The following is a 25,383-nucleotide window of genomic DNA, read 5'->3' as shown; positions in this document are numbered from 1 at the left end:
TTCTGAAGATGTCATAAAATTGAGTTCAACAATATATTTAAAGATCAGGTGAGTCTGAGCATTGCTATGGTTATGTTTTAATGTTAGAACATTATTATTATACATTAAACAGTAAAATCTAAAAATAAAGAAAAAGTTTGGGGACAGTATTTTGACAAGCTACTACAGTAGAGGACATGCCAAAATAGCAACAAAGTTTTACTGAAATTACTTCTAAAGAGGGTGGGACCTGACATTGGGAGATTTCTTTTCTTCTTTTTTATTTCTTTGTTTTCTTCCTTGAGGGATGGGTAGATTTGAGTCTAAGCTTAAGCGCTATGGATCATGGCTATCGTCAGAGTATTCAACTTTCTCTGTCCCCTCCCCCCACCTGACATGAGAGCTCAGTCATTCCTCTTAAAAATCACCAGGCAACCTGTAATCCCAGCATTTTCAGTTGCCAAGGCGGGTGGATCACCTGAGGTCAGAAGTTCGAGACCAGCCTGGCCAACATAGTGAAACCCCATCTCTACTAAAAATACAAAAAATTAGCTGGGCTTTGTGGCGCGCACCTGTAATCCCAGCTATTCAGGAGGCTGAGGCAGGATAATTGCTTGAACCCGGGAGGCAGAGGTTGCAGTGAGCCGAGATTGCACCACTGCACTCCAGCCTGGGTGACAGAGTGCAACTCTGTCTCAAAAAAAAAAAAAAAAAAAAAAAAACAAGAGAGAGACATGGGGAATTTGTGCATAGCAGAGAAAAGACCATGTGGGGACACAATAATAATAAGGCCGTCTACAAGCCAAGGAGCGAGACGTCAGCAGAAACCAATTCCACGACACCTTGATCTTGGACTTCTTGCCTCAAGAACTGTGAGAAAATCAACTTCTGTGATTTAAGCCCTCCTGTTTGTGGTATTTTAAGCCCAACTGTTTGTGGCTGCTGTTACGGCAGCTCTGGCAAACCACTATACTATTAAATATGACTTCACAATCTTGAAGCTAAGTAAGGATCAGCACCCTGTCTGGGGCACCAGCAAAGGCACAGAGGCCTCCTTATGGGATTTGTGAGTTGAATAGGGGGTCCTCATCTCAGAGAAACATTAAACTCAGAGCATCTGCCCAAACCAAAAGCCAAGGTGCATAGAATCACTGAGGACTTAAATGCCAGGAGATGAGGACTAGAAAATAATGTCTAGGAGTGGAGAGTTTTTACACTGGTCTTTTTATCACGTCTGTATCCTAAGCAACTTCCTAAATGCCGTTAGGCATAGAAACCAGTGAAGAAATTTTCATTAAATGGAAACAATAAAATGGCCAGAAAAATTTTGAAAGAATAGAAAATGCAGAAAGGGTTATTAAGTTGAAACTAGAGAGAACAAATGGTATTCGGTTAGATGGCAATCAATCTCAAAACTAGCTAGCGATTACAAATTATTTTTAAGGATAAGACAGGGAATCTTTGTCCAAATGGTGTGATTTAAATTTAAACATCTCGGGTAGAAGAGAAAAGTTTTGTTATTGTTTTTGTTTTTGTTTTGAGACCGAGGGCCGAGGCGGGTGGATCACTTGAAGTCAGGGGTTCGAGACCAGCCTGGCCAGCATGGCGAAACCCCGTCTACTAAAAATACAAAAATTAGCTGGGTGTGGTTGGTGGTGGGCTCCTGTAATCCCAGCTATACTCGGGAGGCTGAGGCAGGAGAATCGTTTGAACCCAGGAGGCAGAGGTTGCAGGGAGCCGAGATGGCGTCACTGCACTCTAGCCTGGGCGACAAAGCGAGACTCTGTTTCGAAAATAACAATAATAAAACAATCAGTAAAAATAAATGTGAAGTAAAAATTTAAACACTAGACTTTCAATTTATGGGACTCATTAACTAGAGATGATATAAAAGTGAAAGATTTCTATCAGTCATAGAGCCTAAAAAAGCAGTTGACTAACATTTATAATAATCATATTTCAAGTACTGAGGTCAATTATGCTAGAGATTCTGAATGAGCTATTCTAGGTGGAGCTTCGGCATCAGTATTTTTAAAAACTCCCCAAGTACTTTTGCTATATAGCCAGGAACAACAACTCTAAACCACCTTGCATGTAACATTCTTTGAGGAAAACTCTTCAAATATCAGATGCATCATGTCATTTACAGGATGTGTTAAATCTGAACCCCAGGCCGGGCCCAGTGGCTCACACCTGTAATCCCAGCACTTCGTGAGGCTGAGGTGGGCAGATCACGAGGTCAGGAGTTCAAGACCAGCCTGACCAACATGGTGAAACCCCGTCTCTACTAAAAATACAAAAATTAGGCCAGGCGCAGTGGTTCATGGCTATAATCCTTGAACTATGGGAAGCCAAGGAGGGTGGATCACCTGAGGTTGGGAGTTTGAGACCAGCCTGACCAACATGGAGAAACCCCATCTGTACTAAAACTACAAAATTAGCCAGGCATGGTGGCTCATGCCTGTAAACCCAGCTACACAGGAGGCTGAGGCAGGAGAATCGCTTGAACCCGGGAGGCGGAGGTTGCAGTAAGCTGAGATTTCACCATTGCACTCCAACCTGGGGTACAAGACACCATCTCAAAAAAAAAAAAAAAAAAAATCTGAACTCCAGAGCCTCACATCTGGGCTCTCTCAGTTCTCTTCACTCTTGTCTCCTGCTGATGTGAAGCTAATTTCCTTGTATTCTCCATGTCTAAAGAGAAATTAGCCCTGCTTCCAAAAACACACATCCATGCCCCCTCTACACACGTAGGGCACATGAAACATTTATTTTTATGAGTTGGTGAGGCACACATTTTCCACAATAAATGTTGGAGCTTGGAAAGGTTTGAACTTTGACAGAAACAACAGGATAGAATATTTGAAACCAAGTCAGACTCCTTCCCCAAAACCAGAATTTTTTTTAGTCACTGCCTTGATCATGTTTTCTTCAGACACGTTCAAGCAACTATCTATAGTGAGAAACCAAAAGAGATACTGAAGGAACTTCTAAAAGAGTTTCATCTAAAAGAGATACTGAAGGAACTTCTCTGAGGCCACTGGACATGAAGGTACAGCCTCCCGACTCTGACGCTTGCCTTTCAACTAAACGAAAGTAAAATCTGGTGTCCCCTTGAGCAGGGCAGCCGATTGTGATTCTCCATCTACTCTTGCAACACTCTGCCTGGTGATTTTAGTGGCTGGGTCCCTCCTCATCTGTGAAGCAACTTGGGGCAGATTTTGATGAAAATGTCCTTCTGCTACCTCTTCCCAGAAAGGGAGCCGTTGAAAATGGTCACACCAATGAAAGAAAATTAAAACTGAAACAAGGAAGTACATTTTGAGAACTATGGGGAAAATGATCATAACACAGTAAAACCAGTTTCCCATGGGACTTTTTTCTGCATAAGCTCAGGAATGGAAATTCCATTAACAAAGCCATAGCATATCAGTCAGGGAGTGTCACAAGAACCTGATGCTGTTAACTGTCTCTCATCTGTTTCCATAGTTATGAAAGAGGAAAGAACAAAGTGGGGAATTCTACAACTGTGGATCTACGTCATGTTTAGCTCATTTGTAATACTGTTTTTCCTCAGCTCAGCGTACACATTTAATCCCAATAAGAGCAATTTGGTCTTTTCTTCCTTTGGAATTAGGCAGGATATTCCTGAATTGGGTTAGATGTATAGAGTGGAGTTTTTAACAAGCACTGGCTCAAGGTCAGAAGACTGGCTTCTGGTCCTTACACTGGATTTATGAAAATGCTTTCACATTCATTCTCCATAGCAATCTAGTGGAGGTGGCACCCGATCTCCATCCAGTAAATGTGAAAATTGAGGGTCAGGGGATTCAGCGTTTGTGATTCAGTCAAAGTCACAAGAGCTACTAAGTGCAACTTAGGGTGACCAACTCATCTGAATTGTCCCAGCACTTTCCTGGTTTAGCACTGAGAGTCTTGCATGTCAGGAGTCCATCCAGTACCTAACAAATAGGGACACTTCATCAACCTAGTGGCAGTGTCAGAGGAAACAGTCTGGTCCATTCCCATTTCTCACAGTGCCACTGCACTTCAGCCGACAGAAAGAGATTCCGTCTCAGAAAAAAAAAAAAAAATCTTGGGGTCCGATGTTGCAGTCATTGCAGTAATTTAGGAGAGGGTCCACCCCCACCCTCCAGCCTAATTTGCCATTTAACTATGATTAAAGAATGGTGTGGAATTCAATGGGCTTTTACTGAATACCTACCCTGAGACTTATCTACTTCTGAGTGTTATTGGAGTGATATAAACGAAGATAAGAACTCTGCTGCTTCCATGAGTAGAGAGCTGTCTGCTCTGCCCTGCCCTGCCCTGCCCTGCCCTGCCCTGCCCTGCCCTGCCCTGTTCTGTTCTGTTCTGTTCTGTTGAGACGAGTTTCACTCTTGTTGCCCAGGCTGGAGTGCAGTAGCACTGTGAGAAATGGGAAAGTTCTTCAAAGATTATAAAAAGTCACAATTTCTTACTATAAGATTGCTAGACACTATTAGTGGCTGTCCAAATCAGCTGTCGTTGCTTGCTCCGGCATGCCTGGACAGAACTAGAAAAGCCCCAGCCCATAGTGCATGCCATTCCTTATTTGGAGATGCTTCCTTAACTATCCCTGGGCAACTTGATTTCTTTCTTTGTTCTGTTCCCTTACCCAATTAAAAAAAGTTTTAAATTAATAGCCAATTGGGTAAAGTGTAAAATGTGAGGTCCTATTCCAGCCAACGGAAGCTGGACACAGCAGTAGGGTAGATGCGTCAGATTATAAATAACTCTGTCTCCTTTGTTTGGTGTGCTCTCAAGGCTGGACAGCTATTGAGTAGCACCCTTTCTGCAGAAAGTAAAGCTCCCTTTGCTGAAGGATTATTTGTTCCCATGTTCATTCTTTTTCTGTGACACCAAAAACTTCATTCCCAACAGCATGATCTCCGCTCATTGCAACCTCCACTTCCTGGGTTCAAGGATTCTCCTGCCTCACCCTCCCCAATAGCTGGGACTACAGGCATGTGCCACCATGCCTGGCCAATTTTTGTATTTTTAGTAGAGACGGGGTTTCACCATGTTGATCAACCTGGTCTCGAACTCCTGAACCTCAAGTGATCCGCCTGCCTTGGCCTCCCAAAGTGCTGGGATTATAGGCGTGAGCCACTGCACCTGGCCTGGACCCCAAGATTTTTAACTGAGTGGCCTTGGCCCTCATTTAGGATGTAATAACAATGATAATAATAATAGTAACTAAAAGTCAAGAGTTATAAGCAGAACTAGTTCTGCTTTTGCCACTCATGATTTTGAGCAAGTCATTTCTTCCGGATTTCAGCTAGCTCAAATGCAGAAAGAGGAGGTTAACGCCTGATGGTCTGTAAAAGCTTTGATAGTTTTAATGTTCTAGGCCTTGGACCACACCAGATGAGAAAAACAGTGTTTATAAGGGCTAAATGATGAAAAAGATTTGCATTACAATTTGAGCCCTAAGTAGAATTAAGAAAGAGGTATTGTTTGTTAGCAAGGTTTCATTCCCCTTCTCAGAAATTGCCGCAAAGATTTAATCCTTCCTACCAGCCCTGAAAGCACCCAAGTTTCCTCATGTTCTCTTTTTTTCTACAATTAGCAAGTCAAGATAAACTAATTTACATCAAAATGTCGTGGTAGTGATCCAGGACAGTTTATAAGTAAGCGCTCCTGGAGGGATCTGCATTACAAACATGTAGTCATGCAAAGGAGAAGATCTTTAACAGAGAAATTCCAGGTATTCTGCTGAAGGGGCTTGAGTCTTGCTGCGACCTTAGCTCATGTACTTGGAAGTGCCATGTTCCAGGTGCTGAGGATCTATATTTGCTCTTATAATTTATCTCTATTTAAGTTCATTCTTTTTCTTGATAACTACAGGTTTGCTTATAATTTCTCTGGCCTGACAATCTAGTCAAAAGAAACTGAAACAAAAAATATTCCATTTGACCTGTTCTCTGTGGTATCTGTCACTTATCTTTTGATGGTAATGATAATCTATGCTCTTTATAGCATCTTTCTCAGGTAAACAACTTGATATTTATATTGCATGTCTCTTAAAAATCACATACACTTTTAAAAAACAAACCAACCAACATCTCAAGAAACATATTCTGACCTATCCTTACCAAGGCTCTATGCTTACCAGAGAATCTGGGAGAAGAAAGCCATACTCTTCAGATATGTGATAGCTTTCCAAAGACAATGGCACTGCTGTCTTCACATTGGGTCTGTGGGGCTCCATTATTTTGTTTGAAGTATCTGCATGGAAAGTGTCACTGAAGAATCAACTGTTCCTAATATATTAAACACCCAGGTTCCATCCTTCAGTTCCAGTTAGTTGCGCAGTGTCTCAGGCACAGGAGAGAACTTTTCCCTGAGGTTGAATTCCAGATCATCATGGACTTTCTCTGAGACAGGGCAGAGTAAATTATTTAAAAAATGCCGATTAAACAAACAGACAAACCAAACAAACTCAAAGAAATTCCCTCATTTTCTCTTACACACCAATATGAGAAAAGCAGTTTTAACCCCAGAGACAAATTTGTTCCACTTTGGAAAAGGAGAAATGAAATAGACCTGTGGTTGTGGTTTATCAAACCTGTACCCTAACAGGAACCTGCTCCATCGTGAATTTGACAAATGGGTCAGAGTTACTCCAAATGGAGTAAACTATCAAAATTAGAAGTTACATGCAGACAATTATTTCAGTGATCTGTGGTGAGCAGGGAGGGGAAGAAGGGCCTGCCAGAAGCTCAGAGGGTGTTGTATGCAGTTTGAGCAACACAGTCTAGGATTATGATTGATTTATTTTAAGAAACAACACAATAACTTTTTGAAGTATTCGATCACGTTAAAGAAGGATATATATTTTTTAGGTTTAGCAAATGAGATAATAAATACTAACAAACTTGGTAATAGCATTGTTTGAAATGTTTGTTCTTCCGTGCCGTAAAGAAATAGCACTTGAGGCCAGGCGCAGTGGCTCACGCCTGTAATCCCAGCACTTTGGGAGGCCAAGGCAGGCGGATCACCTGAGGTCAGGAGTTCGAGACCAGCCTCAACATGGAGAAACCCCATCTCTACTAAAAATACAAAATTAGCCGAGCATAGTGATGCATGCCTGTAATCCCAGCTACTCGGGAGGCTGAGGCAGGAGAATTGGTTGAACCTGGGAGGCGGAGGTTGCAGTGAGCCGAGATCGCGCTATTGCACTCCAGCCTGGGCAACAAAAGTGAAACTCCATCTCAAAAAAAAGAAATAGCACTTGAACATAAATTTAATTTATTTAGTAAGGCCGTTTTTACTTCCTGCAGAAAAGGTACACTTGCCAGCTGTTTTGCCACTGGAGTACACCGAACAAAGGAGACAGGGTCATTTATAACCTGACACACCCACCCTACTGCTGTGTCCAGTTTCTGTTGGCTGGAATGGGACTTTATATTCTGTATTTGTCCTGATTGGCTAGCAACTTAGAACTTTTTAAAAGAGGCAAAGGTAGAGGAGAACAAAGGAAGGAGGAAGTAACTTGTGGAACGCTGAGAAAGGTAAAAACACTTTTAAATAAGGAAGAGGAACAGGCTATGACCTAATGCTTGCTTGGACCAGTATAAACATGCCAGGGAAAATATTTAGGCTAAATTGTGGGAGCTACGAACATAAAGTACATTGATTTCCTTATTGCGGCTAGCAGATACTTAAGAATGTTAGCACAGGTCTTTGAATAAATTTTACTTCTAAGAGAAGTTACTATTTATTCCTAATTAGGGGAGGAAAGTCTTTGAAGAGGAACATCTACTTTACTTTTTACAGCATGAACGAATTATTTAATTAAACACTCTACTTCTTTTTTTTTTTTTTTTTTGATACCTTAGCTCTAGTCCTAGAGTTTTGCTCCTGTTGCTCAGGCCTGAGTGCAGTGGCGCGATCGCTGCTCACTGCAACCTCTGCCTCCCATGTTCAAGCGATTATCCTGCCTCAGTTTCCCAAGTAATTGGGATTGTAGGCACCCACTAGCACGCCAATTTTTTGTATTTTCAGTAGAGATGGGGTTTCACCATGTTGACCAGGCTGGTCTCGAACTGCTGACCTCAGGAGATCCACCCACCGTGGCCTCCCAAAGTGCTGGGATTACAGGCATGAACCACCTCTCCCAGCTTCAACCCTCTCCTTCTACCAAACAACTTTTGGGACCCTACCACTAAGATAAGTGATTTCACTCATGAAGTGGGTACTACTGTAACTGCCCAGTGAGGTCACCTTGCCCACTGTCTAGACAGAGCCAATTTATCAAGACAGGGGATTGGGAATAGAGAAAGAGTAATTCATGCAAAGCAGGCTGTGCGGGAGACTGGAGTTTTATCATGATTCAAATCAGTCTCCGGGAGCATTCATTCAGGGAACAGAGGTTATTTATTTATTTATTTTTTTGAGATGAAGTCTCACTCCGTTGCCCAGGCTGGAGTGCAGTGGCATGATCTCGGCTCACTGTAACCTCCGCCTCCCAGGTTCAAGTGATTCTCCTGCCTCAGCCTCTCGAGTAGCTGGGACTACAGGTGCATGCCACCATGCCCAGCTAATTTTTTGTACTTTTAGTAGAGACAGGGTTTACCATGTTAGCCAGATGGTCTCCATCTCTTGACCTTGTGATCCTCCTGCCTTGGCCTCCCAAAGCGCTGGGATTACAGGTGTGAGCCACCGCCTGGTAGGAGCAGAGTTTTTAAGGACAACTTGGTGGCCTGAGGGAGGCCAGTGAGCCAGGAGTGCTGATGAGTCAGAGATGAAATCACAGTGAGTCAAAGCTGTCTTCTTGTGCTGAGTCAGTTCTTGGGTGGGGGCCACAAGATCAGATGAGCCACTCTATCAATCTGGGTGGTGCCCACTGATCCATCAAGTGCAGGGTCTGCAAAATATCTCAAGGACTGATCTTAGGAGCAGTTTAGGAGAGTCAGAATCTTGTAGCCTCCAACTGTATGACTCCTAAGCCACAATTTCTAATCTTGTGGCTAATGTTAGTCCTACAAAGGCAGTCTAGTTCCCAGGCGAGAAGGAGGTCTGCTTTGGGAAAGGACTGTTACTATCTTTGTTTTAAACTAAAAACTATAAACTAAGTTTCTCCCAGAGTTAGTTCAGCCTATGCCTGGGAATGAATAAGGATAGCTTGGAGGTTAGAAGCAAGATGGAATCGATTAAGTTAGATCTCTTTCACTGTCTCAGTCATAATTTTGCAAAGGCGGTTTCACTACCAGCTTTTGCAGATTAGTGATGAGAGATATAAATGAAATCCTAAGCTCTTCAACCAACTGAATGGACCTCTTCTTGGCCAAGAGGGTCCCAGAGTTAACTTGAAAACTGAGTTCTAGTTCATGACTGGATGGAATGTCAGACACTCCTCATTATACTCTTGTAGGTAATTCTCTTTAGACATTCTTCCCTAAGGGCTAAACAGAAACCAGCCCTTTTGAAAGTCTCCTCTACCCCTGGTATCAAACAAGCACCTGACTCTTATCCCTCCCTTTTGCAGTTTCAACATAACAACCAGCCAGGTTCACCAAACATGCAGTGGTTCTGGCCCCTACAGAGAATGCACAGTGAGGGTTTCCTGTCCTCTCCTTCACTTTTGACCTCAGAGGGCTGAAAGATCCTCCCTCAGATCATGCTAAGGCTGCCATTTTTTGAATGTAGGTCCCATGAAGGGGCATGAAGCCAAATTGCACATGTGCACATTTCTCCTTTCATAAATATTCATAACTCCTCCCATAGCCCATTGAATATGTATATTTGGTCACCCCATTCAGCATAAATCTCTGTCTTATTCTTCTGACCCTGGAAGTGCCTGTCTCTGGCTTCCAGCCAGAGGCTATGCGTCCCAGACTGTAGCATGGCCACCCTACAGGTTGCAACCCTATATAAGAAACCTCTCCTTTTCAAATTTACGAACTTTGTCATTCTTCAGTTAACAGTAAACTGAGGCACACACATGTGAATAACCCTGTCCAGTTTCACTCTATTAATTATTAGCAGAGCAAGGACTAGAGCTAAGGTATCTTAATTTCCAAGCCATTGTTCAGAATTTTATGCCAGGTGTTGAAAGACCACACAGCTAATAGATGCTAGAACTGTTGTACCTGAGCGAGTTAGAAAAACGCCACACTTTGAGATGAATTAAGAGTCCTTTTTTAGCCGGCGACTGAGAGACGGCTAACGCTCTTCTCTTGGCCCCAAAGAAGGGGCTAGATTTTCTTTTATATTTTGGTTTAGAAAGGGGAGGGGGGTCTAGTTAAAACGATTTTACAGAAATAAAGTAGGCAAAAAGTTAAAAGAATAAATGGTTACAGGAAAGTAAACAGTTCCAGTTGCAGGGCTTTTAAGACTATTATAAGTTGATAGACCCGGGGCTTTGGGCATTACCAAACAGACAAATTCCTGGGAATTGCGGATATAGCTTGCCACAGTATCTTATCAGTTAATTGCATTCTTGGATGTGCTGGGAGTCAGCTTGCACAAGTTAAGTCCTTGAGGAAGGGGCTGCCAATGAAAGAGCCAAGATGGAGTCTGTCTGGCTCTGTTAGCTAAAGGAGAGTCAATTCAGGTGGAAACAAGGCTAGGTGATTACAGGAAAAGGGGGAGTCTAAAAACAGGGTTAGGAAAAACAAGGTTGGGCATTACAGAATGGAGACTCACATTCTGGTAGTCCTGAGTTAACAGCAGGAAAGTCTGGGGCGGAGTATGGTGGTCCACGCCTGTAATCCCAGTATTTAGTGTGGATCCTTGCGTAATAATATTCAGGTCATAGATCTGCACTGGGGAAATTCCGAAGACCCTACCTTTTTGTTCATTGGACCTGAATTCTGGTCATAAGATTATAAACAAATGTATTTGAATGCTTAGTTATCCATACACATCTCTCCTTCCTCCCTTTCTCTAAGATAAATATGAAAGCTAAAAGCAGGAAGTTCCCAGATTAACTAATGCAACAGTTCTCACGCAGGTTTCAGTTTTAAAGGTTGTTTGATTTACGGTTCCTTATGAGACATCTAGGAGCCATTCTTGAATGCCTGGCCTCAGCTCCTTAGGTGCCAGGACAACAGGACTGAGCCACAGCGCCTCTCGAGCCATTCTCAATTACCCACTTCCCCTGCGTGATTGCTCCTACTAGGACTTAAAAGTACTATGTTGAGTAAGAGTGGTGAGAGTTGGCATCCTTGTCTTGTTCCAGTTCTTAGAGGAAAGCATTCAACCGTTCACCATTCAGTATGATGTTAGCTATAGGTTTCTTACATATGGCTTTTATTGTATTGAGGAACATTCTTTCTATACCTAATTTCTTAAGAGTTTTTGTTTGTTTGTTTTTTGAGATAGTGTCCCTCTGTCATCCAGACTGGAGTGCAGTGGCACAATCTCGGCTTACTGCAACCTCCACCTCCTGGGCTCAAGTGATCCTCCTGCCTCAGCCTCTCAAGTAGCTGGTATTACAGGCTTGTACCACCACACCCAGCTAATATTTTTTGCATTTTTCTTAAAAACGGGGTTTCCCCACATTAGTCAGGCTCGTCTCAAACTCCTGACCTCAAGTGATCCACCCACCTCAGCCTCCCAAACTGCTGGGATTACAGGCGTGAGCCACTGCGCCCTGCCAAGAGTTTTTATTATTAAAAAATTCTCAGTTCTCTTCAGCCCAATATCTAACCAATTTTGCAGTTCAGCATCTTATGCCTCCTAAATGCAAGTTCTCAGACTCTGCATGTTTAATTGTCCTCTTGTTCTTTCCTTCAATCTCAGATGAAAAGATGGCCACGTTATTTTTTATGTCAGTCATGTGGTTTTTTTCATCCATTCCCTCTGCACCTTCTCAAGAATTTACTGTAATATTATACAACCATAGAATTGTGAAATATTAGAACTGAGTCATTATAGAATAAATGATACAGTTCAATGCTCTCAGTGAACACGAATCACCCAAGATTTATGGGAATGAAACAACTTATCAAGTGTGTTCCCGGAAGCTGGCATCAGAGTTGGAGTAGAATCCTGATTTGATGCCTCTCAGTCTGGGACTTCCTACTGATTTTGTTTGTTTGTTTGTTATATAGAGTCTCATTCTGTCACCCAGGCTGGAGTGCTGTGGCTTGATCTTGCCTCACTGAAATCTCTACCTCCCAGGTTCAAGCAATTCTTCTGCCTCAGCCTCCTGAGTAGTTGGGACTACAAGCGCGTGCCACCACACTAGGTAACTGTGTTTTTGGTAGAGACGGGCTTTCGTCATGTTGGCCAGGCTGGTCTCAAACTCCTGACCTCAGGTGATCTGCCTGCCTCAACATCCCAAAATGCTGGGATTACAGGCGTGAACAACCACGCCCAGCCTAGGACTTTTCTACTGTTAACTCAGGACTACCAGAGTGTGAGTCTGTGTTCTATCATGTATTAGCTACATGGCCTTTCAACACCTGGCATAAAATTCTGAGCTTCTGTTTCTGCAGGAAATCCATAATGTTTATCCCAGAGACATTACATGATGAATTAATGAGAAACTATAAGCAAAGCACCTACCATATAACAGGGAATGTTATATTTCTCATGTTTCATGTTGTTTTCCCCTCATTCTAAAAATTCTGTCTTATTTTTTATTTTTGGAAACAAGCTCTCATTCTCTCAGCCAGGCTGGAGTGCAATGGTGCAATCATAGCTCACTGTATCCTTCACCTCCTGGGCTCAAGTGATGCTTCTGCCTCAGTCTCTTGAGTGAGTAGCTGGGACTACAGGTGGGTACCACCATGCTTGGCTAATTTTAACTTTTGTTTTTTGTAGAGACGGGGTTTTGCTGTGTTGCTCTGGGTGGTCTTGAACTCCTGGGCTATCCTTCTACCTCGGCCTCCCAAAGTGCTGGGATTACAGATGTCAGCCACCATGTCCACCCATTCCTTTCTTAGAATCATGCATTTCTGGTTTTCTTTCCTATTGTTTGAACTGTATTTTTCTGACTTCTTTTTCTATTTCATCCCTAAACATGTAGATATTTGCAGCATTAATGAGCCATTTCTCTATCTCAGTGTACTTATGTATTTTTTATTTAATCTTAACCATTAATTATACTCGGTTCCCAAGTCTGCATACTCAATCTTGACTTTTCTTGTTCCCAAGGTCTAGACCCATGTTACTTGTGGGTCTGTAACTATCTTACGTCCTGCCAATAAAACTTTCAAGAGCTCCTCATTGTTAATGAAATAAAGTGCAAATTTTCTTGGCCTGGCATCCAAAATCTGACCCCTAAGCACCTTTCTGGGAAGACCTTTGCTCAAGCCCTCAAAAATGATTTACTGCTCCTGAAACAACTGGTATTTGGTTTCTTTGGTCTAGTTATTCATAGTATTTTTCCAAAATACTTTCTTGACAGTCACTATGACTAAACTCTACTTCTACTTCTCTTTTTTAAAGTTTTTTTCTTCTTTTTTTTTTTGAGATGGAGTCTTGCTTTGTCACCCAGGCTGAAGTGCAGTGGCGTGATCTCGGCTCACTGTAGCCTCTGCCTTCCAGGTTCAAGTGTTTCTCCTGCCTCAGCCTCCTAAGTAGCTGGGATTATAGGCCCCTGCCACCACACCAGGCTAATTTTTGTATTTTTTAGAAGAGATGGGGTTTCACCCTGTTGGCCAGGCTGGTCTGGAACTCCTGACCTCAGGTGATCCGCCTGCCTCAGCCTCCCAAATTGCTGGCATGACCTACCGCACCCAGCCAAAGTTTTTTTTTTTTTTTTTTCAATTTTATTTGTATTTGGTACATAAGAATGGTATATACTTAAGAGTTGCATGTGATATTTCTATACATATATGCAATGTGTAATGATCAAATCAGGGTAATTGACATCTCCATCACCCAAACAGTGATCATTTCTTTGTTTTGGGAAGCAGAGAGTAGAAGAGTGGTTACCAGAGGGTGGGATGAATAGGGGGAGGAGGGACACGGAGAGGTTGGTTAGTGGGTACAAAATTATAGTTAGATAGTAGGAATAAGTTCTAGTGTTCTACAGCACAGTAAGGTGACTATAGTTAATAATATATTGCATATTTTAAAATAGCTAGAAGAGAGAGCCTTGAATGTTTCCAGCGGGAACCCCACTTATCTTTTAAGATACATCTCCACCGCTAATACTTCCATGAACACTTCTTCAGAATTGTTTTCTTTCTGCAAAATTCTACAGTCTGTACCTCATTTACATCACACTTCCAGTTCTATCTGGTCTGATTGTTACTAATGTAGTAACCTCATCTTTCCTATTAGATTATAAGCTCCTTGAAAACAGAACCCGTATCCAACCCAACGTTGTATTTTCCTTTAGCCGCAAGCCCAATGTCTGGTACTCAATACATATTTGTTGGATGAATGATCTCTCAGTCTCATTATGGACCTCATATTTGTAGGGCCGGGATCTGCGTGTCAGGTAGAACTTTGTACTGCTTTCGGTCACACTGCTTTACTCCCAGCCCCAGAAACTTACCCTGCAGTAAGGAACACAGGGCTGTACCCTGCATGAAGCCCTGCCTGGCCTCTTTCTTACTAAGAGGAAGTTGGCTAGAGACAATTGTGCTCAGAAACTTTCTTTCCTAACAGTAAGGCTGGGAATTTTGTCGTCTTGGGTTCCATGATCAGCTTTCCATGAATCACAGTAGTACCAGTGCACAGCAAGGTATCCATTTCTATCAGTCGGGGTATTAGGGGTTTTTGGAAATGCGTCAAGGAGAAATTAGAAAAAGGAGAGAAAATATGGTCACAGTTGAACTTTTTAGGGCCTCATTTACTTGTTTCCTAAAAGCAACATCAGATATACTTAGTTTCAGTTTCTAAATCCATAACGCTGGTACACTGAGTGTTTTTGTCCTGTTCATTAATTACTTCTTTGTTCCTAAATTCAATGGGGACATTTAAGTCCTTTCGTTGATTAACTTTTCAGGCATCTGGCATTGCAGCCTACTTTTTTTTTTTTTTAACTCTTTTATTTTCTTGACATTTTCCGTGACATCTATCCGTCCTTATTTTACCGTACTTAATAATAAATAAATACTTAAAGACTGCAATCAGGGAATTTTCTTTTTTCTTTCTTTCTTTTTTTTTTTTTTTTTTGAGACAGAGTCTCACCCTGTCGTTCAGGCTGGAGTACAGTGGTGCAATATCGGCTCACTGCAGCCTCTGCCTCCTGGGTTCAAGCAATTCTCCTGTCTCAGCCTCCCCAGTAACTGGGACTACAGGCATGTGCCAATACTCCCGGCTAATTTTTGTGTTTTTAATAGAGACAGGGTTTTGTCATGTTGGCAAGGCTGGTCTCCAACTCCTGACCTCAAGTGATCCGCCTACCTCAGTCTCCCAAAGTGCTGGGATTACAGGTGTGAGCCACCACTCCCGGCGTCTTTTTTTTTTTTTTTTGAGATGGAGTCTTGCTCTGTCGCCCAGGCTAGAGTACAGTGGCGCCATCTCGGCTCACTGCAACCCCCACCTCCGGGGTTCAAGCGATTCTCCTGCCTCAGCCTCCCGAGTAGCAGGTGCCCACCACCACACCCGGCTAATTTTTGTATTTTTAGTAGAGACGGGGTTTCACCATGTTGGTCAGGCTGATCTCGAACTCCTGACCTCGTGATCCACCCGCCTCAGCCTCCCAAAGTGCTGGGATTACAGGCATGAGCCACCGTGTCTGGCATGAGTGTGGATTTCTACTGCGCCATATCCTCACCAGCATTGAGAGTGCTGTCAGTGTTTGGGATTTTCACCAGTGTAAAAATGTAGTGGTATCTCATTGTTTTAATTTGCAATTTCCTGATGGCATATGATGTAGATCATATTTTCATATGCTTGCCACTGTGTTTCTTCTTTGATGGGGTTTCTGTTCAGATCTTTTGCCCGTTATTTAACTGAGTTGTTCATTTTCTTATTTTTGAGTTTTAAGAATTATTTGTATATTTTGATAATTGTCTTTTATCACATATGTCTTTTGCAAATATTTTCTCCCAGTCTGTGGCTTGTCTTTTTGTTCTCTTGACGATGCCTTTCTTTTTTTTTTTTTTTTTTTTTGAGACGGAGTCTCGCTCTGTCGCCCAGGCTGGAGTGCAGTGGCGCGATCTCGGCTCACTGCAAGCTCCGCCTCCGGGGTTCACGCCATTCTCCTGCCTCAGCCTCTCCGAGTAGCTGGGACTACAGGTGCCCGCCACCACGCCCGGCTAATTTTTTATGTATTTTTAGTAGAGACAGGGTTTCACCGTGGTCTCGATCTCCTGACCTCGTGATCCACCCGCCTCGGACTCCCAAAGTGCTGGGATTACAAGCGTGAGCCACCGCGTCCAGCGACGATGCCTTTCACAGATCACATTTTAATATTGATATGTGATATAGAGCTTGTCATATTTTTTCATTGATTGTGCCTTTGGTGTTGTATATAAAAAGTTATCTCCAAACCCAAGGTCACCTAGATTTTCTCTTATGCTATCTCCAATAGTTTTATGGTCATAGCAGTTTTTAAAATGAGTTTATTAGTATATTACTTTAAAATAATTATTAAATGAAATAAATCAAGGATAAAGTGATGTTATATTTTATAAAATTCATTTACAGAGATATTTCCTGAGAAAATTCATTTATATATAAAATATATAGTTTTCCTCACAAAATTCCTTCATATCGATATAGATATAGATAGAGAATTTTTTGTAGAGATAGAATCTCACTGTATTGCCCTCGCTGATTTCAAACTCTTGGGCTCAAGTGATTGTCCCACCTCAGCCTCCCAAAGTGCTGGAATTACAGGTGTAAGCCACAATGCCTGGCTAGAAAATTCTGCTACAAAAGAAATATAAAACAAACACATTCTAATATCTGTTTCTTGTAATATAAATACGAATTATTGAAATTTTCACAAACTCCCATATCTTTTCCCATAGTTCCTAACATGTCTAAGAAGTAGGAAAACAATAAAAGAACAAATAAAATACACATTTTACATTTTGTTATTATAAAACAGTTCATTACAAATATACAAATGCAATAAGTTTGTTTGCATGGTCTACAAGCAATGTTATGTTGATTATCTATTTCACTTTTTTGATCATTACATTGTAAGGACTAAAGTTCCCTTGATCTTTGTTGTCTCATTAAAATACACATGTTTTGAGATGGCAGGGTTGCTCACACCTGTAATCCCAACACTTTGGGAGGTTGACGCAGGAGGATCACCTGAGGCCAGGAGTTTGGGACCAGCCTGGGCAATGTAGCCAGACCATTTCTCTACAAAAATATAAAAAATTAGCCAGATGTGGTGGTGCAGGCCTGTAGTCCTAGCTATGTGGGGGGGCTGAGGTAGCAGGATCAGTTGAGCCCAGGAATTCGAGGCTGCAGTGAGCTAGGATCACACCACTGCACTCCAGCCTGAGCGACAACGTGACACCTTGTCTCAAAAAAAAAAAAAAAAAAAGAAGATATTTTGGTGTAGTTTTAAATTCTCGTAGAAAAGCTTCCTGAAATAGAGAGTTACATTACATAAAAGTCACTCCCTTTAAGCCAACAAAAAGTTATTTGTTAAACATATCTACCTAAATAAAGTTTTAATTGATGAAAACTATAATTTTGATTAGAAAACTTTAAAGAGATGAAAGACACTGCAATTTCTGTTTGATGTAAACTGGAAATTTTTCATTTTCTCTGTACCTAGTTATTTTGCCTTTCTGTGAAACATAACTATTGGAATATAATCCTGCCTGCATGATAAACTGGGAGCCATCATTCAACTGTATCCACAGAGTTCCACAGAGTTTACTGTGTCACTCAAACAACATTTTTCACAAAATAGAATTCAAAACCTGTTCTGATTTTGGAAGATGATCATCGAAAGTGGCAGAAAAGGAGTTTGTCCCAAAGTTGTAGCTGTGCAATCATATTCTTTGTAATGTAACAATAGATATGTTAAATATGAGTATCTATTGCAGAGAAGATGAACTAGTCATGATGAAACTAGTCATGATTATTCTTTTAAAAGATGTCTTTCCTCTCACTGTAAAGTTTAACCCACAGAAGGAGGAGGTGATAAGGCTTTAGGGGCCTAACACTGCCAGATGTCTATGAATACCAAAAAGGAAGGACGACTTCCACGTTTATTTTCTTCTTTGGAAATTATAGATTTCAGTTTCAAACAAATAGAACACCCTAATTAGCATGGACCAAATATATCTTCATTTTCTCCTTGTGGCGGCTAAAGCAATTCCATCTTGGATGCTAATCCACTGTGTTGACTTCTGATTAACTTCAGTGCTAGGAATGCCTCTAAGATTACTACTTAATCTACCCTTAAGAGCATGTACTTGCCGTAAATCCTGCCGTTAAGCAAATTACTGCAATTGTCTTTCCCTATGGTATATAAGCCCTGGGTCTGGGGGTAACAGTGTGAGTATCCACCATCTCATCTCAGGGCAGATATATGGCTTCTGTTCATAAGTCCCTATTAACTTTTCTTTTTCTGAGAAACTAGATTTGCCAGCCTCTTTCTTCAGCCTGCCAGCCTCCTTGACTTTTGGGGTAGGTTTGCAGAGAATTGTTCACAGTGGAACACATTTTCAAGCTACCAACTTTACTTCCTCCTTTCCACGTGTAAGATTTCTCGCACATTTTCCAAGATTTTGCAATGACTTGAATTAAATCTCTTTTGGATAGTTTTTGCTCTATCATAATACCAGACCTCAAAATCAATAGCAGGATAATTTTTTTCATCAAAATGCGTTTACAGTACCTTGTAAAATAGATGACTTTGTAAAATAGAGACAGATCCTGTAGGTAGAATAAATCTGGAAGTATATTCATATTTCCTCCAGTACGTTTCTGGTAAATTGTTAAACCTGTACTTACTGATGTTAGTAGGTGGATGCATTCTATCAGCAAGAGAAAACTTCCATCATTTGGATAATACATTGTAATCATATCTCCATCCCTGGATATACTAAGACCTCTTTTAGAAGTTTTGTGGATACCTCTTCTGAATGAAGTATGTTCATTATTGCCCTTTTGATTTTCAGTTAGGACTGATTTTAACTTGCACATAGTTAAAGAAGGCATAATATTTCATAATGTACATGTCTGAAAATACTTCAGGTTTTGCTGTCTTCCAAAACAATTGCTATTTCATAATCTGCCAATACTACTTTATTTAGTGTTCTTAACTGTGCCATTGTCAAATGTGTCCTCAAAAAAAAAATTAGCCGGGCGTGGTGGCAGGCGCCTGTAGTCCCAGCTACTCGGAGAGGCTGAGGCAGGAGAATGGAGTGAACCCGGGAGGCGGAGCTTGCAGTGAGCCGAGACTGCGCGCCACTGCACTCCAGCCTGGGTGACAGAGCGAGACTCCGTCTCAAAAAAAAAAAAAAAAAAAAAAGTAATGCACAGGCTGGGCAAGGTGCCTCACGCCTGTAATCCCAGCATTTTGGGAGGTCAAAGCAGGTGGATCACTTGAGGTCAGGAGTTTGAGGCCAACCTGGCCAACATGGTGAAACCCCGTCTCTACTAAAAGTACAAAAATTAGCTGGGTGTGATGGTGAGCACCTGTAATCTCAGTTACTTGGAAGTCTGTGGCAGAAGAATTGCTTGAACCTGGGAGGCAGAGGTTGCAGTGAGCCGAGATCATGCTACTGCACTCCAGCCTGGGCAACAGAGTGAGACTCTGTCTCAAAGAAAACAACGACAACAAAAAAGTAATGCACAAAGCATTCAGCCCATGGACAAAACATTAAATCCAAGTACATGTGCACTTTGCAATTTCTAGGGAAAGATAATTAGGAATTTTACAATAGAGAACAGTGATTTTCCAATTGAGTTGCTAGCCCCAAATTGTCAGTCTTGATGTTTACAATATGCATACAAGGTTAGAAAAGAAGTTACCAGTGTACTTACCATAATAATGAAAATGCAACATTCTTGTGATGACCTGGTGGGTGAAGTGTCAAGCTTCATTTCCTAAGAAGGTTTCCATTCTGTTCTTTAGGTGTCCGTTGCCTTCTGTATTATAGTACATTTCTAATATCGAGTCTAATCCAATCCTTGTCTTTAAACTATTTATAAAGCTCCAGTGTAGGAGGATGTTTCAACTGGCAGTGCGTTTTCATCTCATTGTGGACTCTGTATTCTTACTGCTTTCTTAACTATCATCTGGACCGAAATTTCCAAACCAGTGTGTATGGAGTCAACTTTGTAGACACCAGCAAATGATCCCTTACCAGGCAGATTTCCAACTTTAAAATTCTCCATCTTCTTTCTGTGGCAAGTCACAATATTTCCAGGCACCAGCCTTTGCATTCATTGGGCTCAGCTCTCCGGCTGCCACTCCTATGGCAAAAGTACAACAACCTCAGCGTCTCCAGGGCATCTTCCAAGGCCAGGGTCATGTCTCTGAGCTCCTGTTTTCAAAAGCTTGGGCCCTCGCTCCACATAGCAGTAATGAAGACAAAAATAAACCTTCTTCCACCCCACCTCCACTGCTGTTTTATTGCTACAACATAATAAAAAGTCATGCATGGGTTGGGAATTTGAGGGGAGACTTGTGCAGTCAATTATCCAATACTGTGATAGCAAAGTTCAAAAGGAACCTAGTTCCCTTGTAAAAGAACATTTTCCAAGAGAGGAGATTGTATTGTGCAGCAGTTTGAAATATTCTGTAGTCAGATTGCCTGGGCTCAATCTTTTACTTTGTCATAGCTGTGTGGCTCTTGAAAACTACTGAACTACATTGGGGAAAAAGAAGTACTAGTAATAGTACCTGTCTCTAGATTCATTGTTTTGATCAAGTGGTTAATGTATGTGACACTTTTAGGACCGTAAGAGGCATATGAAAGAGTTAAGTAATTATTAGCTATCATCATTAATTTATAGTTTAAAAAGTAGCTCTCCCAGAAGATTCCATATATTAGATGATTCTGATGCTCATTTACAACATTTATATTTTTATGTTTACTTCTTGCGTTATATATGATGCTAGGTCAACAAGCAAAATTATATGTTTGCTTATTTATTTAATGCTGGGCATTCAGGAGACAATTTTCAATGAAGGTACACCAATCAATTCAACTTTAAAGTTAAGTATCAAACTTACCTCCTGTAAAAAACATTCCTCAAATTTTCAAACAGAAAGAATCATTTTCTATTTTGTGCCACTATCACACACAATTTTCTTGTTAGTCTAACGATGACAGAGGTAATCACCCCCAAAGAAACACAATATGATCTCTTGTCTCTGTATGCTAATTGAGATTAGAAAAAGTGTTTTACTGATATTTAAATGTCAAGCAACTAAAAGAGTGAGTGTCTGTGCAAAAGTGAGTTGAGCCGTATATGTGTTATTGACATCCCCTTCTCTAGAGGTATTCCCACAGAAGCTGGATATGTTGCCTCCCATATATTATAGTAATTAAGAGCTCATCTTTAGAGCCTGACTTTGCAAATTTATACCCTAGCATTGTCTCTTCCTTGTTATATTCTTGAACAAATTTCTTGGCCTCTGGCACCTCAATTTCCTCATCTGTAAAATGAGGAGAGTAATAATATATAGAATTGCTTTGAAGATTAAATGACTATATATAAAGACCATTAGGAGCAGTAATTGATGGTGTGAGTTCTAAATATAAGTTTGCTATTTCCCAGAGGCTCTAGAGATGGAATTTCTGCCTGTGTGGGCCATTTTGTCTCATATTTAGCAAGAATCTTATAAACCATTAAATGTATGCTTATACACTTAATTTTTGGCTTGTGTGAACTTCTAACCTTTAATTGTTTATTGTTTATTGACATAAAACAATTATGTGGAAAAGAGCAAACTTTAATTTCTGACCATTACAACTGCATGACTGCACTAGCTCTTGTTTAAAGGGCATGAGAAGTTCAGAGTGGCGTGAACTGAGAAAAATATATCTTATTTCCTTGTGAGATTATATTTAATATAGTCGAGTGAAAAAATAGGATTAAATAATACATAAATAACTTCAACATTTAATTTGCAAAACTGAATTGCAGAAGGCAAGGGCTAAAGAATACTTTTTTGAACCTTGATATGAAAATGATACATATTTTAAGCTAAATTACCTTACTTATGGAAAACAACCATGTGAAGAAATACACCACTATGAATTTCTTTCTTTCATTCTTTTTTTTTTTTTTTTTTGAGAAGGAGTCTTGCTCTGTCTCCCAGGCTGCAGTGCAGTAGGATGGTCTTGACTCACTGCAACCTCCGCTTCCTGGGTTCAAGCAATTCTCCTGCCTCAGCCTCCTGAGTAGCCGGGATTATAGGCACCCGCCACCACTCCCTGCTACTTTTTGTATTTTTAGCAGAGACGGGGTTTCACCGTGTTGGCCAGGCTGGTCTCGAACTCCTGACCTCAAGTTATCTGCCCCCACCTCGGCCTCCCAAAGTGCAGGGATTATAGGCATGAGCCAGCGTGCCCCACCACCACTATGAATTTCTGTTTCTCCCATGACACAGACTGGGATAGAATTATCTTTAATTTCATTCAAATAGGAACCGTGTTACTTAAAATACATAATATCTCATTAAAACCATCTCCTGTGATAGGATACCACCTTCACCATCTGGTGATCCCACCCTACCCCTGGAGGAGCACTCACTGCGATGTGCAGAAAATGCCTGGGATGGAGGCGAGCAAGTGGTGGGCAGAAGCAGCAGGGCTTCTCATGAAACATACCAAGCATTTTGTTGTGCCTTTCCCACTCCAGACATGATTTAATTAGAGTAATTCAGGAATCTTGGTTTCTATTTTTTTTTTTTTTTTTTTTGAGACACAGTCTCACTCTGTCACCCAGGCTGGAGTGCAGTGGCGTGATCTTGGCTCACTGCAACCTCTGCCTCGCAGATTCAAGCGATTCTCCTCCCTTAGCCTCTCGAGTAGCTGGGATTAGAGGCACACACCACCATGCGTGGCTAAATTTTGTATTTTAGTAGAGACAGGGTTTCACCATGTTGGTCAGGCTGGTCTCGAACTCCTGACCTCATGATCCACCCGCTTCAGCCTCCCATAGTGCTGCGATTACAGGTGTGAGCCACCGTGCCTGGCCCTTGGTTTCTGTTATGTGGAAACACAGAAGAGACTCTGGAGCTAGTGTTCACACCCTCTGTAGGAGCACGTGGAGCCCAGTGTCAGTCCCTGTCTCACCTACAAGGCAGCAGTGGGTGCAATTTTTATGATGATGCTCCTTACTTCCTCCCTTTCCCTCTCTCCCTTATTATCAGAATAAAGGTGATGTTCCAAAGGAGAAGGCATGACTGCAGGGTCTTTCTTTAGCAACCAGAGACTCTCTGCATGTCAATACTAATTAGGTGAAAACAACTCTGGAAGAGAGAAATGCCTGATGTGCCTGAAGTGTAGCCTTTCCAGGGTTGTGGGCCCTCAGTGCTGCAGGTGGGAGAACACAAGATAGATAGCATCTTGACCTGGAGCCAAGAAAAGATCCTTAGCAGGCCAGGCACAGTGGCCCACTCCTATAATCACAGCACTTCGGGAGGCTGAGGCGGGTGGATCACCTGAGGTCGGGAGAACGAGACCAGCCTGGCCAACATGGCGAAACCCCATCTCTACTAACAATACAAAAAATTAGCTGGCCATGGTGGCGGGCGCCTGTAGTCTCAGCTACTTAGGAGGCTAAAGCAGGAGAATTGTTGGAACCCGGGAGGTAGAAGTTGCAGTGAGCCCAGATCGCACCATTGCACTCCAGCCTGGAGGACAGAGCAAGACTCCTTCTCGAAGAAAAAAAAAAAGATCCTTAGCAAGTTACTTACCTGTGCTAGTAGTACTTTATAGCTTCCTAATACTTCAACACCATATTCCATTCAGGCCTCACAGTAATCTTGTGAATAAGGCAGGGCTAGTGTTGTTATCCTTATTTTGCAGACATAAAATGTGACTTGCCTAAGGTCACAAAGCTGAAAGATGTCCAAATGGAACCCATGTCCTGGTCTCTTGACTCTCAGGTTAGAGATTTCTGTACCACATTTAACTCCAAGAATGTGATGGTCATTCTGGTTATCCCTGAAAACTTACACACAGGCCAGGCACGGTGGCTCATACCTGTAATCCCAGCACTTTGGGAGGTCGAGACAGGCGGATCTTCTGAGGTCAGGAGTTTCAGACCAGCCTGGCCAACATGGTGAAAACCTGTCTCTACTAAAAATAGAAAAATTAGCTGGGCTTGGTGGTAGGCGCCTGTAATTCCCAGCTACTCAGGAGGCTGAGGCAGGAGAATTGCTTGAACCCAGGAGGCGGAGGTTGCAGTGAGCCCAGATCACACCACTGCACTCCAGCCTGGGTGACAGAGTGAGACTCTGTCTCAGGAAAAAAACAAAAACAAAAACAAAAACAAAACTTACATGCATGTGCACACACCTATATGTATTTGGCAGGTATATGTGCATGATGCATATTTACTTTTTTCATTATAGAATTGTATGTCCTCATTGCAGAAACATTGACAGAAGCATAAAGAAGAAAATGTGTCTGGCCTGATAAATACCGTTATCATTGACATTTGGTGCATTTTCTATGGAATCTAGTGAAAGTTTGCTGTGAGCAGGAAGATTTGACTTGATTTCACTGCATTACGGTGTATTTAAGAAACAATACTAAAATAGTTTTTAGAAGTTTGGTTTTTAGAAGTATATGACTACATTTCCTCCCTCAAACCTATTTGGGTATACTCGTTTAAATTTCTGCATATTTAAAAGAGGTCAGAGCTCCTCAGAACTGAGGTTTTCGTAACTTCAAAGTGCTTGCTAATCCCACACCTGTAAGACCATGGTACTTCTTCCTCTTCTCATCTTTTTTTTTTTTTTTTTTTTTTGAGACGAAGTCTCGCTCCGTCGCCCAGGCTGGAGTTCGGTGGCGTGATCTCTCCTCACTGCAAGCTCCGCCTCCCGGGTTCACGCCATTCTCCTGCCTCAGCCTCCCAAGTAGCTGGGACTACAGGGGCCCACCACCACGTCCGGCTAATTTTTTTGTATTTTCAGTAGAGACGGGGTTTCACCGTGTTAGCCAGATGGTCTCGATCTCCTGACCTCGTGATCCACCCACCTCGGCCTCCCAAAGTGCTGGGATTACAAGCATGAGCCACCACGCCCAGCCGCCTCCTCTCATGTTCTATAACATACTTGATTTCTGGCTGACCATTTACAATCTCATGAGTTCCTACCTAGTCATTTCATTTCCTCCCCTTTCCCTTCCAAAATTATTTTTTCCTTCAACCTAGTCTACTCCAAGTAGAGCAAAATGAACAAAGACGTGAGTCATCAAAATTTTTTTCTCCCATTGTTAACCAACTAATTGTGTGGCCATCGGTAAGTTATTTCACCCTTCTGTGCCTCAATGTTGCCATCTTTAAAAT

At 41.7% G+C, this 25,383-nt stretch overlaps 1 protein-coding gene across 1 annotated transcript in view; it reads right to left on the bottom strand.

The window, feature by feature from the left end:
* The window catches only part of IDO2 (indoleamine 2,3-dioxygenase 2), a 79,388-nt gene extending 59,231 nt beyond the window's left edge, over positions 1-20,157 (bottom strand). Inside the window, exons 1-2 of the mRNA XM_003269615.2 lie at positions 19,897-20,157; positions 6,134-6,249 (exon numbers count right to left, since the gene is read on the bottom strand). Of these exons, the coding sequence (XP_003269663.1) occupies positions 6,134-6,249; positions 19,897-19,918 (138 nt within the window). The 5' untranslated portion in view covers positions 19,919-20,157. The remainder of the gene's footprint in view (positions 1-6,133; positions 6,250-19,896) is intronic.
* Between the last annotated feature and the right edge of the window lie 5,226 nt (positions 20,158-25,383).

Source organism: Nomascus leucogenys, chromosome 8 (assembly GCF_006542625.1).
Source record: "Nomascus leucogenys isolate Asia chromosome 8, Asia_NLE_v1, whole genome shotgun sequence".
NCBI lineage: Eukaryota > Metazoa > Chordata > Mammalia > Primates > Hylobatidae > Nomascus > Nomascus leucogenys.
The sequence above is the reverse complement of the archived record's forward strand: the minus strand, read 5'-3'. Positions and strand labels throughout refer to the sequence as shown.